This window comes from Podarcis filfolensis (genome assembly GCF_964270895.1).
Source record: "Podarcis filfolensis genome assembly, chromosome: 18".
Lineage (NCBI taxonomy): Eukaryota > Metazoa > Chordata > Lepidosauria > Squamata > Lacertidae > Podarcis > Podarcis filfolensis.
The window spans coordinates 3,558,087-3,576,727 of NC_139622.1; the positions used below are offsets into that span (position 1 = coordinate 3,558,087).

An 18,641-nucleotide genomic window follows, 5' to 3' on the forward strand; every position below is an offset into this window, starting at 1 on the left:
GCGTCTGAGCTGAAGCGCCCCTTTGGGCTGCCGGTGGGGAAACCCAGCATGATTGAATGCTCCAGCGTACAATATGTTGTTTTAAGATATTCCTGCACATAGAAAGCTTGTGCATCAAGGGTTTTGGCCTTGCCATATCCCTACACCCTACTTTTCTATGTGCATTGTGTATTTTTTGTTTATTATTTATTTTAAATGCATGCAGGAGCATTTAAGCATGCAAGTTTGAAGCATAACGACAAGCCTCATTGGTCAGTATTTTGTGTCCCAGCTCAGTCGGTCTGTGCGTCAGGCGGCAGAGAGGACATTCTGTCCTTCCGTCTTCTACCAGCCGAATGCCACAATGCCCATTGTCTGGCACACACAGGATGCTTGCCAACAGAGGTCTCGCTTGTGCTGCTACATTCCTCCCAAGCCTCACAGGATGAAAAGGGCGAGTGGGAACAGGGCAGGGCAGCCAACAGTAGCAGCGGTGGCTGGCTTGCCCCACGTGCGGCCTTCCTCCTTCTGTCATGGCGTACCTCTGCATACGTGCAGAGACTAATCAGTGCAGATTTGAGCCCTGGTTCTTCATCTGTGGCAGCAATTGTCAGGCTGCTTTGGGAAAAAGTTCTGGTCTTCTTGGCAAGGAGATCAGATTGAGAGAGCCAAGCTCCCCGCTGGAACAGCCAGCCTTTGCTGTGTCGGGAGTGTTGCTGTTGCAACTCTCTGAGCTTCCTGTCACACTGACCTGGTGATACTTCAGCTTCACCCAACGAGGTGCTTAACGTGTTAGCTCGGGTGTCCCTGGGTGTTGCTGAACTACAACTCCCACCATCCATTGCCAGCTCAGGGAGGGCAGGAATTTTACCCCCAGTGGGATTTTGGGACTGGTCTGGAGAGTACGCGCTCAGGTCTGAGCCCTGAGGTTGACAGGACCTGGCCTTTGCCCTCACGTGAGAGCTGCATCTGCCCCAGAATTCTCTGCTACTCAGAGCAGTTGTTTCAGTTTGTGAAACTTTTCTCAAAGCTGTCTTTCAAAAACCAGTGAACCTCCCAGGTTCCTTCCTTTCCTGGATGAAATGGCAATAAAAACAGCTCCACGCCGTCCCTGCTTGCCCTAATGTGTGTATAGGGGAGCCTGTGACCCTTCAGGGGGCAGGGGGCGCCAGCTCCCAGAAGCCCCAGCGTTGTCAGTGGTCGGGATGATGGGAGTTGGAGTCCCATCGGCATCTTAGATGCTGCAAGAAAGAGATAGCATTCCTTGCTGTGTGCAAGAAATGGGAGCTACCCTCTTCTCAGATCAGGGATGAGGAACAACCGTGATCTGGCAGCTGGTGTGGCTGGTGGAAATGGCTGCCCAGCAACATTGTGGAGAGCTGTGGCTGCACCTCTTCCCTGCCCTCAAGCCCTATATCGCCGGGGCCTGCAGCTGACGCCCCACTCTCCTTGCCCGACAGATACACTGGTGGCTGTCCTGGAGAGGGACACCCTTGGCATCCGCGAGGTGCGCCTCTTCAACGCGGTGGTCCGGTGGTCAGAGGCCGAGTGCCAGCGGCAGCAGCTGCAGGTGGTCCCAGAAAACAAGCGGAAAACTCTAGGCAAAGCCCTCTCCCTCATCCGCTTCCCCTTGATGACCATCGAGGAGTTTGCAGCAGGTAAGCGGGGAGCCCTTCTTGAAATCCAGGGGGTCTGGAGACTTAGCAACTGAACGTCACAGGACCCTAAGCGGCCGTGTATCCCAAGTCCAGGGTGTCCGCCCTGGAGCCCCTTCAAGCCCTGCCCAGGATTGAACCCAGGACTTTCTGTTACTGAAGAGCGGAGTCCCCTTTTGGACCACTCGAGGGAGTATCATAGCTGAATGAAGTCGCAAGCAGGATTCAAAATGTAAGCAGCAGAAGGGAAAGACGCCGATTGCAACAGAGGAAATAACTGTGGGATGTAAATGTGTCACGTAATGCAGCAGAAAAAAAGGGGTGGGAACAAAAACATCACGGAGTTAAGGGTTAAGGAAAATAAGTACATTAAAGCTGAAGGTTTTTTTTTGAAATTTAATAAAAAATTAATATTAAAAAGAGCCTAGGACCTTCTGGGAAGCAGGTGCTCTACTGCCAAATTCTAGGGTCCTTCCCCTAAATTTAAATTAAGATTCTAGTCCTCATGGTCATCCATAAAAGGCCAGCTTAAACAGGAACAGAGGTAGCTGCCTTACGCCAAATCAGACCTTTGGCCCATCTAGCTCAATATTGTCCACACTGACTGACAGTGGCTCTCCAGGGATTTGGGCAGGAAGCCCTTCTCAGGCCTGCCTGAGGGTGCCATTGGGGATTGAACCGTCTGCACACAAACAGGGTGCTTGCTCTCTTTCACAGAGCACTGGCTAGTCCTGAGTCACCCTGTGGATTATTTCACTGGACGCTGTTTTGGCCTGTTCCCCTTCTCCCCAAGGCTGCTTGCGGAGAAATAAAAGCCATTAAAATAAATGTGCAGAGTTACGTGTGCTGCCAGCTCGCGCAGCCCCACAAATGCCTCCTGGGAACAAAGAGGCACTTTTGCCGCTTGCTGTGGATGGCAAATATCGAGGGGGAAGCCAGGCAGTGATGCAGAGCAGAAAATATTCCTCTGCTGCCGCCGTTTTTTTCCCATGGGAAAATTCAGTTTCTGAAAAAACGGATCAGTAACACAATGGGAACTACAGTAGTCAAACTGGTTAGTTTCCATGTTCTAATGAATGGCATCTTTTAAAGATCTCTTGCAGGCTTCTCATGAACACCTGGTTGGCCCAGCGTGAGGGCAGGATGCTGAATCAGGTCCCAGCTGATTTTGAGGCAGCATCGGGAAGTTTTCCAATTTATTCCCGCCCCACCCCTTGAAAACCCACATCAGTGGGGCTGGCTCTGGAGGGCAACTTGAGATGCTGTGACAGAAGGGTTCGGGATGCTTACAAGAACCAGAAGGTTCAGCGGATTGGGCGTAGCGCCCCCTTCTCTCTCTCTCTCTCTCTCTCTCTCTCCCCCACCCCCAAATCCCTGGTTGTTGATAGAAGGTCATTGACTGGTTCATCAGCAAAAGTGAAGGGGTTTGTGGCTGGAACATGTAGGAATGTGTAGGACAGTTGGTGTTGATAACTCCCAACGTTGCAGTTTTGATCCCCTCATGGTCCCTTCTAGATCTGCGATTCTGTTGTTCTATTTATTGCATCTACATCCCACATTTTCTCCCAAGAAGCACGTGCTTCTCCCTCCTCCTCATTTAATCCCCACAGGGGATTAGCTGCAAGGGAAATTAGGCTGAGAAGCAGTTATTGGCCACAAGGTCGCTCTGTGAGCTTCATGGCCAAGCGGGAATTCGAACCCTGGTCTCCCAGATCTTATGCCACAAGACCACAGTGGCTGCTGCGAGGAAACTGTTAGCAAACCACAGTTCCCGGGATTACCTGGGGAAAATTGTGATGGTTCAAAGTGGTATAGGTAAAAAGTAAAGGGACCCCTGACCATTAGGTCCAGTCGTGGCCGACTCTGGGGTTGCGGCACTCATCTCGCTTTATTGGCCGAGGGAGCCGGCGTACAGCTTCCGGGTCATGTGGCCAGCAGGACTAAGCCGCTTCTGGTGAACCAGAGCAGCGCACGGAAACGCCGTTTACCTTCCCACCGGAGCGGTACCTATTTATCTACTTGCACTTTGACGTGCTTTCAAACTGCTAGGTTGGCAGGAGCTGGGACTGAGCAACAGGAGCTCACCCCGTCGCAGGGATTCAAACCGCCGACCTTCTGATCGGCAAGTCCTAGGCTCTGTGGTTTAACCCACAGCCCCACCCGCGTCCCCAAAGTGGTATAAGAGTGCTGTAAACGTATATTGTGGATGCAGCACCTGCTGGCTTGGCTCTGACCGGGTATTTTGCCAGCACGCGATGAGGCGTCCTTGGCAGCCATTCTCCAGCCAAACATTCACACACACTACTTGGGGGCAGAGAATCCGGCCTCTGCAGTCCCGATCTTTCTGAACAGACCAGCAGCTGTGCTGCCGCCACACCTTTCCCTCCAGAGCAAATATTTGCTGAAGGGCTTTGCGGCCAGGAACTGTTGGCAGCAGCAAAAGCTGTGAAGCAACTGCCCCCCCCCCCCGCGGTGGATTTTGGATAAAGTGTGAGAGTGTATGATGTGGGCAGGAGGACGCTGTCCATCATAGAATCACAGAATGGTAGAGCTGGAAGGGAGCCCCAAAGGTCATCCAGCCCAGCCCCCTGCAATGCAGGAATCTCAGCTAAAGCTTCCGGGGCAGAGGACCATCCCACCTCTGCGTTGAGGGGAAGGGCCATTGCTCAGCAGCGGAGCATCTCCAGGTGGGATGGGAATGCCCTCTGTCTGAAGCAAAGTTGGAAGGACATCTAATTCAGGGATTGATAAGGCCAAGGGCCACATGACCTTCTGAGGCACATGACAGTGGTGGGCGGGGCCAGAGGCTAGTGCCTGTGCATCATCATCATCATCATCATCATCATCAGTTTATATGCCACCCATCTGACTGGGTTCCCCCAGCCATTCTGGGCAGTTTCCAGCAAATTAAAACACAGTGAACCATCACACATTAAAAAAAATTCCTATACAGAGCTGCCTTCAGATGTCTTCTAAAAGTCAGGTAGTTATTTATTTCTTTGACATCTGCTGGGAGGGCATTCCACAGGAGGTGCCACCACCGGGAAGGCCCTCTGCCTGGTTCCCTGTAAGCTCATTTCTCACAGTGAGGGAACCGCCAGAAGACATCCAGGGTGGACTTCAGTGTCTGGGCTGGACGATGGGGGTGGAGACACTCCTTCAGGGATACATGGCTGTTTAGGGCTTTAAAGCTCAACACTTTCAGTTTCATTAGATGACCCTGATTTCTAGCATTGCGGGAAAAGGAGGGGGTCATTTCTCCTGTCCTTATTTTCTTCATCTCGTGTGTCAGCTTTGTAAGCTCTTTCCTAGAAACATGGTAATAATAATAATAATTTTTTATTTGTACCCCGCCCATCTGGCTGGGTTTCCCCAGCCACTCTGGGTGGCTTCCACAGAGACCAAAAATACACTAAAATGTCACACATTAAAAACTTCCCTGAACAGGGCTGCCTTCAGATGTCTTCTAAATGTCCGGTAGTTGTTTATCTCTTTGACATCTGATGAGAGGACGTTCCACAGGGCGGGTGCCACTACCGAGAAGGCCCTCTGCCTGGTTCCCTGTAGCTTTGCTTCTCGCAATGAGGGAACCGCCAGAAGGCCTTCGGCGCTGGACCTCAGCGTCCGGGCAGAATGATGGGGGTGGAGACGCTCCTTCAGGTAGCAGTGAATTGTAGTTTTGGAGTGGAGAGATATTTATTACTATTATTTGTATATTGCCGTATGCCTGCAGGTCTCAGGGCAGTTACAACTATACTTGGATTTAGTTCCCCATAGCAATCTGCTCCGTGACCCTGAACAGTTGCCCAGACATGTTCTCCCTCTTCCTCTCTCGGGTAAGAACATCCTAAAGAGTCCTGCAGCTGGATGAGGACAACAAGGGGCCCACCTCGTCCAGCCTCCTGTTCCCACATTGGCCAACCAGATGCCTCAAGGGGAGCCCTCAAGCAGGACCCGGGCGCAAGAGCAACTCTCCTCTTTTGTGATTCTCAAACCCTGGTATTTGGAGGCATTTACTTCCTCCGACAGTTGGGAGAGAGTATAGATGCAGGAGCTTGTAGCCATGAATCGCCTTCTCTTCTGTGAATATGTCTATTCCTTGTTTGAAGTCACCCGGGTTGGTGACCATCCCTGCGCCTGGCAGGAGCAAATCCCATAGTTTAAACTGCACAATTAAACTACAAAATTCCCTTCCGGAGTAACCTTGACCGGATGTGACTTGGTTGTGACAATTCAATATTTTTACAGGGTTTTTTTAAAAAAATGTAGTGCTTGATGTCTTGCGACTTGCTATCATCTTAATCCATTATAGTCTAGTGATAATTTGTTGTAATCATTGAAGGTGATTATTTGGTGAGAGTTTGAGAGTTAATTTTGCTGCGTAATGTTATATTCCAAATGGATTATCGAACATTACGTTATTCAGTAGAAGCTGTTTGTTTTTCATTACGACCTGCTTGCATCGGACGGGGTTGCTATAAGCCGTGTGAGCTTCGTTGTGCATTTTGTTGTTTCTTCAGCTTGTAAATGGCCTCGTGCAATATGGAAAGGCAGCGTACAAATTAAAAGCGAAATGAAATTAAAAGAACAAGGGTAGGCGGCCAGGGAGGGACCAAGTAAAAAAATCAGTAAATGTGGTATTGAAGCTCATGCTGTCCTTGTTGACGTTTCCTGCTGCCTTTCCCCAGGGCCAGCTCAGTCAGGCATCTTGACCGACCGCGAAGTGGTCAGCCTGTTCCTGCACTTCACCGTCAACCCCAAGCCGCGGGTGGAGTTCATCGACCGCCCCCGCTGCTGCCTGCGGGGGAAGGAGTGCAGCATCAACCGCTTCCAGCAGGTGGAGAGCCGCTGGGGGTACAGTGGGACCAGCGACCGGATCAGGTGGGACCTTGGGCCCTGACGCCACTCGCCTGCTTGTCCAGCTGGGTTGGGAGGGAGGGAGGCTTCTGCAACACCTGGAGTTCCCCAGGGTTCCCCAGATCCTGGCGCCTTCCAGGCATTGTCAGACTACGACTCCCAGCAGTCAAGGGTGATGGGAGGCAGGAGTCCAACGTCTGGAGCGTCTGAGGTTCTCCATCCCGGATTTAAAAAAGCAGCATTTCCCTTAAGGTTCATAAATAGCAACACCCTAGAGGTCCTGGGCCCTAAGAAAGTCAGATTAGCCTCAACCAGAGCCAGGGCCTTTTCAACACTGGCCCCGGCGTGGTGGAACGCTCTGCCTCATGAGACCAGGGCCCTGCAGGATCTGATTTCTTTCCGCAGGGCCTGTAAGACAGAGTTGTTCAACCTGGCCTTTGGCTTGGAATCAACTTGATCCCCTTCCCCTCTTTCCTTTTTCCTTTCTCCTTCTGTGATGAAACTCCTATTTGGGGACTTCACTGGCTTTTTTCTGGCCCACGTAGGACCAGTCTGGATCATTGGCCTTGGTGAAGACTTGACATTTTCATCCCCCCAAAAGTTTTTGATTTGAATTCCTACTGTAAGGAGGCTGCATTTTAATGTTGTATTTTAATCCTGTTTTTAAGTTGTATTTCAGTCAATTGGTTTTATACCGGTGTTAGCCGCCCTGAGCCCAGTCTTGGCTAGGGAGGGTGGGGTATAAATAAAATTTAATAATAATTATACTGCAGGCGAGAGATGAAAGAGTGCCTCTCCTGAGAACAGGGAATGCATCTTCTTAGACCAGGGGAGGGGAAACCTGTCGTCCTCAAGGCAGTGTTCGAAATTCGTCAGGTGCCCGGCACACTTTGCACCTGGGTATCGGCCGTTTGCAACCAAGTGAAGATGCCTGGGCACTAGGATGGCTCCTGACCTCTCCTCCATCCGGGGATCCTCAGATCTGGACTGTTTTCACACACTAAGGCTCCACCCTGTAGAATTCTATTAGTTATATTTTATCTGCACAATTGGAATGAATTTCAACAACCAAAATTCTTTTTTCTGTGCATCCTGAGCAGGAGCGGTGAACGTTATAGCAAATGGTTGTCGCTTGTCTTTGCTTCCCCCACTGCCCTGCTCACAGTTGTGAATAATATCCCCACGTTATGAATGCTCCATGTCACCATTAGGAAAAAGAGGTCGGAATAGGCCAATATATAGGTGGGCTGTCCGTGGGTCAAGGGACTTTTCTTCTTTCAGTTCTCAAAGTTTCTAAGATAGCTCCGAACCAGCCAGATGTTTAACTGAGAATCCACAGTCAGTCCCTCATTTTAAAAACAAGACTTTATAGCTGTCTTGCTCAAAAATGGCAACTAGACATTCCATTTTGGCAACTGTAACCTTAATTGGGGGACGCGGGTGGCGCTGTGGGTAAAACCTCAGCGCCTAGGACTTGCTGATCGCATGGTCGGCGGTTCGAATCCCCGCGGCGGGGTGAGCTCCCGTCGTTCGGTCCCAGCTCCTGCCCACCTAGCAGTTCGAAAGCACTCCTAAGTGCAAGTAGATAAATAGGTACCGCTTTATAGCGGGAAGGTAAACGGCGTTTCCGTGTGCTGCTCTGGTGCCGGCTCGCCAGAGCAGCTTCGTCACGCTGGCCACGTGACCCGGAAGTGTCTGCGGACAGCGCTGGCTCCCGGCCTCTAGAGTGAGATGAGCGCACAACCCTAGAGTCTGTCAAGACTGGCCCGTACGGGCAGGGGTACCTTTACCTTTACCTAACCTTGATTTAAGGAGCCTTTTGGCACCCAGCTTATATATCTGAGTTTCTAACACTGCCTCCATGAGTTGCTGGTTCCTCCTTGCGTTGGCCCCCGGCCACCTTGGCTGCCGTGTCAGGGATGCTGCAAGCAGGAGTCTGGTGTCATCTGCGAGACCCCCAAGCCCACCCACCCCAGCAACCTTCGCTTGCCTGTATCCAGCAGGATTCTTCTCTGCTTGATCTTCTGTACTTTCCCTCTCCAACCCTCCAGGTTCTCTGTCAACAAAAGGATATTTATCGTCGGATTCGGGTTGTATGGATCCATCCACGGCCCAACAGATTATCAAGTAAATATACAGGTAGAGAACTCTCCAGGTTTTGACTAGGGGCAGGGGCGGGCGAGGTGGGCAGAGACGAAGATCCGCAAAAGGGGCCAGGCAGTTGAACAGATAAAAGGGGGATCTGCTGAGAAAGAGAGGAAGGGAGAGGGGCGTAACTGACTTCCATCTGCTTTTCCGTCCGTCCACCAACCGATGGTTGTTGAGGAAATGTGGTACCCAGGGATGGAAGGCAGTGGAGGGAAGTTTTCCCACAAATACTTTTTAGATGCTTGTTTTTGAAGAAAAGTGGGGCATCCAGTGGCTGAGTGGAAGATCCCATAGCAAAGGAAAACCCCCGGTGGGTTGACTTTTATATTAAAAAGTATTTCGTGTTGTTAAAAACAACTGTGTGTGTCTGAGCGCAATACTGCAGAGCAGGACAGCATCGGCGAGATCAGAGTTTCCAAAAGCTGTGGGTCTCCAGCTGCTTTTGGACTAAAACTCCCATCCTCCCTAGCTACCAGGATCCATGGTCAGGGATGATGGGAATCGTAGTCCCAAAACAGCTGGAGGGCCAAGTTTGGGAAGCCCTGGGCTAGGTGGACTTGGAGTTCTGGTTCGGTAAGCCAGGGAGAGGAGTTTACATCTTCATTTGCAGAGATGTTGTGAGTTTAAAAGGTTTCCCTTTCTTTCTCTTTTTCCCTTTCTCTTCCTCTTCCTCCACTGCCTGCCCCCCAGATTATTCACACCGACAGCAACACAATCCTGGGCCAGAATGACACCGGCTTCAGCTGCGATGGGTCTTCAAACACCTTCCGGGTCATGTTTAAAGAGCCCGTTGAGATCTTGCCCACTGTCAGCTACACAGCCTGTGCCACGTTGAAGGTAACTCTGCACGCTGCGCTGGGGGGGGGGGTTCTGCCCTTCAGGGAGAGTGTGCAAACATTCCCGGTCCTTTTATATTTGTTTTTGAAGACGTGCTTTGTCCTGGCTTGGGAAGGTGAGGAGGAGGGGGACCGCCACAGTCCACCAAGGTTGGCCTTGTGGCTCACTAGCTGCCTGTTCCTTTATTTTATTTTAAAATTCCATTTATTATTCCATTTATATCCACATCTTTTGTACAAGCTTCTTGCTGCTCCTCTCCATTTTATCCTCACAACAAACCCGCAAGGTAGGTTTGGCTGAGAGACGGCGACTAGCCCCAAATCACCCATTTCTGTGGTTTTGTTCTTGTTTTCGTAGTCTTGGGCGAGTAGAATGGCAAGTGGGCTCCTAACGGTGTTAGAAACTCGAATATATAAGCCAATCGCCAAAGGGTACCTTAAACTGAGGTATGTCTAGGTGCCTACCCCCCTCCCCCCGATGGTGTTTGTATAGTGGTAATAGTTGTTTTCATTTCATATCTATACCGCTTTATATTGTAAAGTAAAAATCCCAAAGTGGTTGACAACACATTAAAGCATCAAATTTTATTCCAGAATAAAACAAATTCAAATTTCAAGGAAAATATTTCAGATCCTTCTCTCAGGGACATTTGGCTGTCCCCCTATTTATTTACCTACTTAATTTATAGAGCTTCCCCCTAGCAGAAGGGCTCTAGGAAGGCAGGGTGGCGAAGCGGTTAGAGTGTCAGACCTGGGAGATCAGGGTTCAAATCCCCACTCAGTCATGAAGCTCACCCTGGAGTCAGTCCCAGCCTCTTAGTCCACCTCACAGGGTCGTTGTAGGGATTAACATGGGGTGTGTGTGTTTGAAGCATGCAATCCTTCGAGAAAAAGGTGGGAGTTAAATGTAAAAAAACCAGCTCTTCTGCTGACCTGCTTAAGGAAGCTGGAGGGGCAGCCAGGTGGAGATGTCAGTAGCCCACTGGTGCGCAGAGATCTCCAAAGGGTCACAATTGGACGTGCGCCAGTCGCAAAAAGGGCCTGGTGCTTGGGCAATTTCTAACACTGGTTCCTAAATGCCCCCCCCCCAACATGGGCCACGCTTTACGGCTAGTGGACTGTTCAGCCCCAACATCAGACGCAGGTCTCTCTTGTGTGTGGGGTCGCCAGCCTTGTAATTGCTCAGGTCAAAATCGCAGCTGTGGAGCTCACTAACCTAAACGGCCTTGGTCCAGTATACCTGAAGGAGCGTCTCCACCTCCATCGTTCAGCCTGGACACTGAGGTCCAGCTCTGAGGGCCTTCTGGCGGTTCCCTTGCTGCAAGAAGCCAAGTTACAGGGAACCAGGCAGAGGGCCTTCTCGGTGGTGGCGCCCGCCCGGTGGAACGCCCTCCCACCAGATGTAAAAGAGAAAAATAACTACCAAACTTTTAGAAGACATCTAAAGGCAGCCCTGTTTAGGGAAGCTTTTAATGTTTAATAGATTATTGTATTTTAGTGTTTTGTTGGAAGCCGCCCAGAGTGGCTGGGGAAACCCAGCCAGATGGGGGGGTATAAATAATATATTATTATTATTATTATAACCTCAGCTTTGGGGGGCTTTAAAGAGAGGATTGGACAGATTTGTGGAAAAGAAATCTATTGATGGCCTCGGAAAATGCCTCCGAAAACCCCAGCAGGGCAGAATTGCTCTTGTGCTTTGAGTCCTGTGTGAGGGTTTACCCCAGGGGCTTCTGGTCGGCCGCTGAGAGTAAGATGCTGGCCTGGGGCTTGACTACAAGACTGCTTACATGCTCTCTCCCTTCTCTCTCCCAGGGCCCCGATTCCCACTACGGCACCAAAGGGCTCCGCAAAGTGATCCACGAGTCGCCGACGACGGGCGCCAAGACCTGCTTCACCTTCTGCTACGCCGCCGGCAACAACAACGGCACGTCCGTGGAGGACGGACAGATCCCCGAGATCATCTTCTACACATAGGGGCCGCCGCGGGGGGATAGCTCGCTGCCGGGCGGACGGCCATGTGCTGCCCCCCCTCCTCCCGCCTCATCTCTCCCCCTCCATGCGCACCCCTTGCGTGTCCTTCCCAGCTGAAACCGCAGGCCGCCCTCTGCCGTTCTGGCAGGAGGGCTGCTAGCCGGGGCTGGGGGCCCAGCGGGGCCGACACCGGGAGCCCACTGACGGGACGATTCGCTGGCCTGAGTCGGGCCGGGACGGCGGCTAGCAGTTCCTTCTGCCCAGGCCGGCAGCACGGCTCTACCATTGCATTGTGAACGTAGCCGCTTCTACATCCAGCTGTTGCAGTGGGGAGGCGGGGGCAGACTTGCTCTTGCGGATGGACAATCCCTGCCAAAGGAAGCCCCCCTCTGGGCCAGGATCAGGCCGGACAGGGATTTGCGGCAGGGCAAGGAGGAACTGTGTTTCTGACGGCTAGTCACCTGGCAAGGCTTGACCGAGAACGCCCTTTCTGCAGGACCCTGGCCAGCCCAGGCTGCTCCTGCCCTCGCCGGACAACTACCTTATCGTGTCACGGGACAGATTTTTGGGGGAGGGACTCGTCCCTGAACGCGAGGCAGTGAGGGTGATTCGCAGCCACAAAAAAACTTGCCTTGTTTGAAGAGTAACGGGAGTGGCAGAAGTCCCTGGACTCTGATCGTCAATATGTTGCTTGCTGCTAATAATAATAATATAGTGCAACTCAACAATGCATTTTACTCTTCTACGGTCTCCTTTTGAGTCTGGTTCCCATTCACAAGCTGATTGCCGATTTGCTCGTTTGGGGGTTGGTTTTCGAGCTGGGAGACGTCTCGCTAGGGCTTCGATGAGCTGCGTTTCCCGAAAACCCAGCAGCCAAACAGAGGTTTAAGAATCCCCACCCCTAGAAAACCCTGGGCGTCTTGGTGACCTGGCAGAAATGCATCAAACTTAGAAGGCTTTTGTGCTAAAGGTGGGATCCCCACCAGCACTGATTGGACAGTTCGTTTGCCCATTCCACACCCCCCCCCCCCGTGAAATCTCCTGCCTGTGGAAACCTGTAAGCAACTTGCCTTGGGTACGCAGCTGTCATCACCTGAATCCTAGCTGTGCTCGAAAAAAAATAAATGCAAAAAGTTTCTTTGTGGTAGAGCACCCAGTGCAAGTCCCTATGTTTGTTACCTGCACTTGTGAGCCTCAATATGGCCAGTATGGATAATGGAAGCCATTCCTCAGCTACAAGCTTCTCATCAGTGCAAAAGCCTTTGTAGGTCTTTGGCTTCTTCCGAAGAGTGCGCTAGTGCATGTTGCTGCAGCAGTGGCGCATCAGTTTTGGAGGGGCTTTCGACTGCCTCTCCATTTGCTCTCCACCCCCACCCCCCTTCTTGAGCTCTGTATATAGAGATCACTGAATAGGTTCCAAACACAGCTACTGACTTTTTGGGTGGCTGAGTAGCTTAAATTTGAATCTCACTAATGCGCCCTTCTTGGTTATAGGATGTTTTTGGGATGGTGGTGGTTTGTTCACACCAGTCGAAGGCAGAATCCTGTCCAGTCTATAGTTCTTGGGCCCTGGTGCGAATCCTGCCCTTCACAAACTCGCTTGCCCACCATGCCTAGCCCCCAACCTCTTGGAAGGTCCGACGCGCCTGGAAATTTGCTCATGTTAATTATGACAGAAATATAATGAATGTATCAGATGTGCTATATATACATATTATATATATATATAATTTTCAGTGTTCACCCTGGTTTCTCTCTTTCTGATTTGTAAATAGGAAATCCAATAAAAGGCAGGTTGTCTTTCAGCAAGGGATTCTTTGTGATTCGAAAGGAGAAAGGGGGCGGTATGCACACACACTGCAAAAGCGGGGAATTTAAAACGGCAGAGGGAGATTCTTTTGCAGACCAGGTCCTTTGCGTTTCAATAGGGAGAGGGAAACTTCATTCTGAATAGTTTGCCTTCGTCGTCTGCCACATATTTTGGACTACCAATGTCTGCACCCAGCTCAGCGACTTAATAACTTCCTCTCCAGTACTTGGGTTTCCCCAGTGTGGCTCTGAAGGTAGGTCGGTTGCATTTCCTGGCAAGTGACGGAAGACGTGTCCATTTCTTTTTTTAAGAAAGGAAACCTCAGCCTCAAAAACTCCTAAGCCAGGTGGGCAGGGTATAAATAATGAAATGATTGTTTTAAAAAGGTATTTTTTTGCTGCATGTTTTTGCTTTGTCCTGTGAGCTGGGAAGCGTGATCCAGGATTGCGCTCACATGAGCACATGCACTCTTGCCACCCTGGAAGCAAAATAATGGTGTCTGCACATCTTGGTTGGCGGGGGCTCAAGGTACACTGCTCCCTGTCTTGATAGCCCTTAAAAACATGAGGAATCGACTGTAAAACGAAGAGATGAAATTGGGGTTTACAGAAAAATTGGAGACCTTTTTTGGACTATCTCAAAAGTAGTATAGCAACATGAAACCATGAGGATTCGAGGGAGCAGCGGGGGAAAAATGACAAGACGTGGGTTAGTAACAAAAATGTAAGTGAATATATATTGTACGTAAATTTGCTACCTTTGAAAAACCTTAATAAAAATTAATATATTTTAAGAAGCCGTGGGACTGCTCCCAGTTGAGTAGATCAACTGGGGCCTAGGTGGGAGAGGATAAATGTTCCTTTTGGCAATAAATAGGGGTGAGGGGGAAAGGAGTTTCACAGCAGCACCTCACTTTCAGCATCGATTGCAAAGGAAATCCACTTTTGCTGGGTGTAAATGTCCAAAGTGGGCAAGCTTCAAGCTTGCAGAAACTAATCGTTGGCTTTCTAAAAAATCAAAACACAGGTTTGCCAACCAGCTTTTATGAACGTACAAGGCGCACCAGGATCAATGGCCTCTCAGATACTTTAACAGCCAAGGAGCATTTCAGCCTTCACCAAAGTACCCAGATTTTTGCCCTGTCTGAAAGCGTGTGTTGGAAAACCTGGTGGAATAATCCCCCCTTTTTCTGCAATTGGAGTTCTCTTGGATGTTACTGGACCCCCAACTTCCTGGCCAATGGGAAGCAGCAATGGCAGCATGAGCCCTGCCATTCTTGCAAGCAGCTCAGACGTTGTGTGCTTTTCTGGCGCACCTCCATGCGCAAGCACAGTCTACCTTAGATTGCCACCCAGCGCAAGACTGTTTCATGCACAGTGCTTGTGGGGTTCCTACTTGTGAGGAGGGTTATGGTTCAGTGCTTAGGAGCAAACGCAAGATCCCAGCTTCAGTTTCCAGGCAAGGCTCGGAGAGACCTGAAACCTTTGCTGCTGCCGATCAGTGTCGACAATACTGAACTAGCTGGACCAATGCTGCAACTCTTTGTTCCTGCTAAATCAGCCCTTTATTTAGAATCATTGAGGACCAGCATGGCTAGGAATGTCTGCTGCCTGAAACCCCAAATAGTGTGGTCTTCTAGGTCCTGGTATGACACTGTAAACCAGGGTTTTCCCAAACTTGGGTCTTTCACGGCTTTTGGACTACAATTCCCATTATCCATGACTTGCTAGCTATGGATGATGGGAGTTGTAGTCTTAACAGCAGCTGGAGACCCAAGTTTGGGAAAGTGCTCTAACCTACACTACACCCTGGACTATAGGAACTTCCGGAAACAAAACATTAGAGTACCACACCATCCAAAACCCAAAGAAACATCTTTGCAGAATTTATTTTTCAAGTTTTTTTTAATTTTTTTGTTTTTCATGGTTTTTTTTCTCCTTGTTTTTTGAATTTTTTAATTAAAAAAAAAAAGCCCCTAAACCTCTATGGCTTTCAAAGAAGCTTCAGAGAAACTTTTATATGCCATTTACCTGTGTACATTTTTGTTTTGCTTAAAGCAGTTAACTAAAAACTGACAACGGAAAAGTGTCTCTCGCTGCCTCGAGTTTTTGGAATCGCATCGGCAACAGATCACGTCTCTGTGCAGACTCAAATCGATCACCCCCCCCATTTTGTTAAGCAAAAAAAAGGAATTTTATTTTCTAAAACAAAACCAAACAAACCACCATTGCTGGGTCTGCAAGATTCATTTTGATGCAAGCATCTGACAATCTGGGCCCAAACGGCAAAAACCACACCTTGATGTCGACCTCTGCCAAGGTAAATCTTTTCAAAGTCTGCCCTTTTTCAAAACCAGAATAATCCACATTGCAACTGGTAATCCAACCACACTCACATGCACTCTTTTTACATAAACGTTTTAATTTTAATTTCTCTTTTACACCCTTCCTGGGACTGGAACTACATTACCACCCCACCCCAGCATATCATTTAAGGCTGAATTTTTTAATTCCCTCCCCTCCTCTTCTGCACTGTTTGGGGAACAAGCTCAAACATTGCACGTATCTAAGGAACCCTATTTTTAGTGAAAGTCGTCAGAATCGAGGATTATAATTTTTTCCTGCCCTTTACCTTAACGCCTCCTCCCATCTTTCCATTCCAATGCCCCCTTCCCCCCCAAAAAACCCCCACACACCCCTCTTTTGAGGCACTTATAAACCTAAGACCAGGTAGAGCAAGACAATAATCTGAATTATTTTTTTTAGTTCTTTCTCCTCCCCACACCTTGCCTCTTCTCCAAGTAGCCGTAAAAGAAATCAGCCATAAAAGAAAAAAAGGGGGTACCCCCCCAAAACCCCCCCATCTTTATAAGCACACACAACTGAAAACTTAATTTCGGCTTTTTGCAAGGGGTCCGATGTAGAGAGAGGCATGGAGGGTGGTCAGGGTGGGCCTTGCATTCTGGCTCCCTCCAACGCAACTTGGGGTTGGCTTGGGGGGGCGGGTCCTGCTGTCCAGGAACGAGGAGGACTAGAAACTTGGATCCCACTGTTAACCAATTTGACTCTAGCACAATCAAGTGAACAAGACGAGGGCAAGCATACACAGCTTTGGTGGGTATTTTTTTTCCGTGGGGGGGAGACACAGGTAGTGGGAATTGAAGCAACGGGGGGGGGGGAGTCTTACTAGTGAGGAGGTGCGGCAGTTTTAAGACACATAGAATTTGGGCGACGTGGGTGCCATTTAGTGCAAGAGACCAAGGACCTCCCCCCAAAAAAACTTCCCTGCCCGTCTAATCACAGCCCACCCCCCATAGCCTGACATTAACAAGTGTCGTGATTACAACATTTGTAAGTGGGGGGGGGGGGACAACGACAGGCTTTTTATTTTAAAGGAAACAGAACATGCTACTCTGGAATAGGTGCAAGAGAAGGCCGTGCCCTCCCCTTCTTCTCTGTATAAAAATATATTTGTCTATAAAGAAGCAGCAAGGCTTCTCAGTCCTTGTTTGGAAGCTACGGACCCCCCCCCCCAAAAGTGTGCCCGGAAACTTTGCAGGACCTAGAAGGGTGGTTGTGGGGGGGGGGGTCCGGTTGGCTGGAAGAGAGGGGGGCACAAACACAAGGTGTGGTCCTAACTGGCGGTCCATCCTTGGTGGGATTTAAAGATGGCCAAGAAGCCCAGAAGGAAAGGGGGGCGCACCCTACTGCCCCAAAACAACCCCCGAGGAAGAAATCTGCTTCTACCCATTTCCTGGCTCCCTGCAGCAAAATGCACAAGATTTAAAACTGCAGCGGAGAGCCGGACTTCTCCAGACAACATCCCGTAGCTGAGCAGTTTAGCAAAAACGGGAATTCGTCACTGTGTCTGAGCTGTATTGGAGGGGGGGGACACAAAAACAGGGTGGATTGTCCTCACATGAATTTGTTCAGCCAAATTTTCCTTTTCATCCCCTCCCAAGGAGCTTTCGCCACAGATCTGTTCTGGTTGGAAGTTACAGGGGGCTAGGCTTGACCGCCGCAGATCAGATTTCGATTTTTGGCTTTGGCCACCCCAAACCCTCTCCATTCTGAACTCCCCCCCACCCAAAGAAAATTTCTCATAGCAACGGAAGTCGTTTTGGGGGTTCATCTTGGCCGGCAGCTGTTCCTGAGATCCAAGGCCCCCCACCCACCCCCAGCGAGTCAGTGGGTCTATTTTTTAATTAAAGGAGAATCTAGCTTTCTGCAAAACGAACCCCAAAGAATTCTCTAAAGCCCGGTTAATTCCAAGACGCAGGTGCTCCTTGTATTGCTACCCAAAAAAAGTGCATTGAGAAATGAAGAGTCGGAAGTGTAAACGAGCCGCTTTCCTCCCCAGGCGCGAAACCCCACTTTGCCCCCCCCCAGCCGTGCTCCAGACGGGGAGGTCACCCCAGGGACTTCCCTCTGTCTCCCCTAAAGGACCTTGGCCACAACTAAATCGGCAGGGGTTGGGGGCAGAAACTAAAGAGAGTTGGGAACGGGTGGGGGGCACAAATCTAAAACAAAGATACTTTATGAAATAAAAAAAAATATGATGCAAAAAACGTTTGCATCACTACAAAAACAGGGGGGGGGGAGAAAGAAAATAAGGAGACTGTCCCACAAACGCAACGACTAAGATGCAATTTTTAAATTAAGTTAAAGAGACAAAGAAACAGCAAAAGGGGGGGGAGAGGAGGGATGGGGAGGGAATATTAGCTGCAGCTGACATTCCCAGCATCTTCCCAGCAAATCTTCTGCAAAGAACTGATTCCCGGGGTTCTTTTTTTGCTTCCAAAAAAATAATTCCGTGAAACCAAGGTGAGGAAGGGGGGAGAGAAGAGCCCAGACAAGTGTGGGTTTTTTCCCCCTTGGAGGGGGGCAGCTGCATAAATAGTTAATGCTTTTTTCTCTTTGCAAAACCAAGGAGGGCGCGGGCACTTCCAAAGAAAGTTCAGCGACGTGCTTCTTCTTCCTCCTCCTGCCGGTTCCGCTTCCCTCTGTTGCTGTGTCTCTTGGAGGAAGGGAAAAGAAAATAAAAGAAATATATATATATATTCAGGCTGAGAGTGGGGGAGAGGCTTCCCCTCCTCTCCCCGGGTGAGCCTGCGAGTGGAGTCAAAGGCGGCTTGTACGCCACACGGACCCCTTGCGACTCTGGAGCAGGCGGAGGGGATCAGGCCCGTCCTCTTCCATCCGACCAAAGGATCAAGATCCGTTATCCACAGACAGGAAGTGAAAAGGAAGAGGGGCGGAGGGTGAAAACGTAGTCCCGAGGGGACGCCGGCCTCGGCCAAAGCGGGGAAGGGCAGCACGTCACTTGTGGCGCTGGATGGTTTTCCTCTTCCGCCTCTTGAAGAAACAGCAGCACCTGAGAATC

At 50.0% G+C, this 18,641-nt stretch overlaps 2 protein-coding genes across 8 annotated transcripts in view; one reads left to right on the plus strand and one right to left on the minus strand.

Annotated features, from left to right (window-relative positions):
* Positions 1-13,254, plus strand: part of BTBD2 (BTB domain containing 2) — a 24,145-nt gene extending 10,891 nt beyond the window's left edge. For 2 of the 4 annotated variants that reach the window (XM_083594666.1, XM_083594663.1), the window contains exons 5-9: positions 1,440-1,637; positions 6,323-6,515; positions 8,543-8,630; positions 9,330-9,476; positions 11,291-13,254. In XM_083594666.1, coding sequence (XP_083450792.1) covers positions 1,440-1,637; positions 6,323-6,515; positions 8,543-8,630; positions 9,330-9,476; positions 11,291-11,452 — 788 coding nt within the window. In that variant the 3' untranslated portion in view covers positions 11,453-13,254. Of the gene's footprint in view, positions 1-1,439; positions 1,638-6,322; positions 6,516-8,542; positions 8,631-9,329; positions 9,477-9,833; positions 9,923-11,290 lie in introns of all 4 variants that reach the window. The other 2 variants (XM_083594665.1, XM_083594664.1) reach the window with 2 other exon arrangements.
* Positions 13,255-15,662: 2,408 nt separating this feature from the next.
* CSNK1G2 (casein kinase 1 gamma 2) overlaps positions 15,663-18,641 on the minus strand; it is a 58,896-nt gene continuing 55,917 nt past the window's right edge. For all 4 annotated transcript variants that reach the window (XM_083594713.1, XM_083594715.1, XM_083594716.1 and 1 more), the window contains one exon: positions 15,663-18,632. In XM_083594713.1, the coding sequence (XP_083450839.1) occupies positions 18,578-18,632 (55 nt within the window). In that variant the 3' untranslated portion in view covers positions 15,663-18,577. The remainder of the gene's footprint in view (positions 18,633-18,641) is intronic.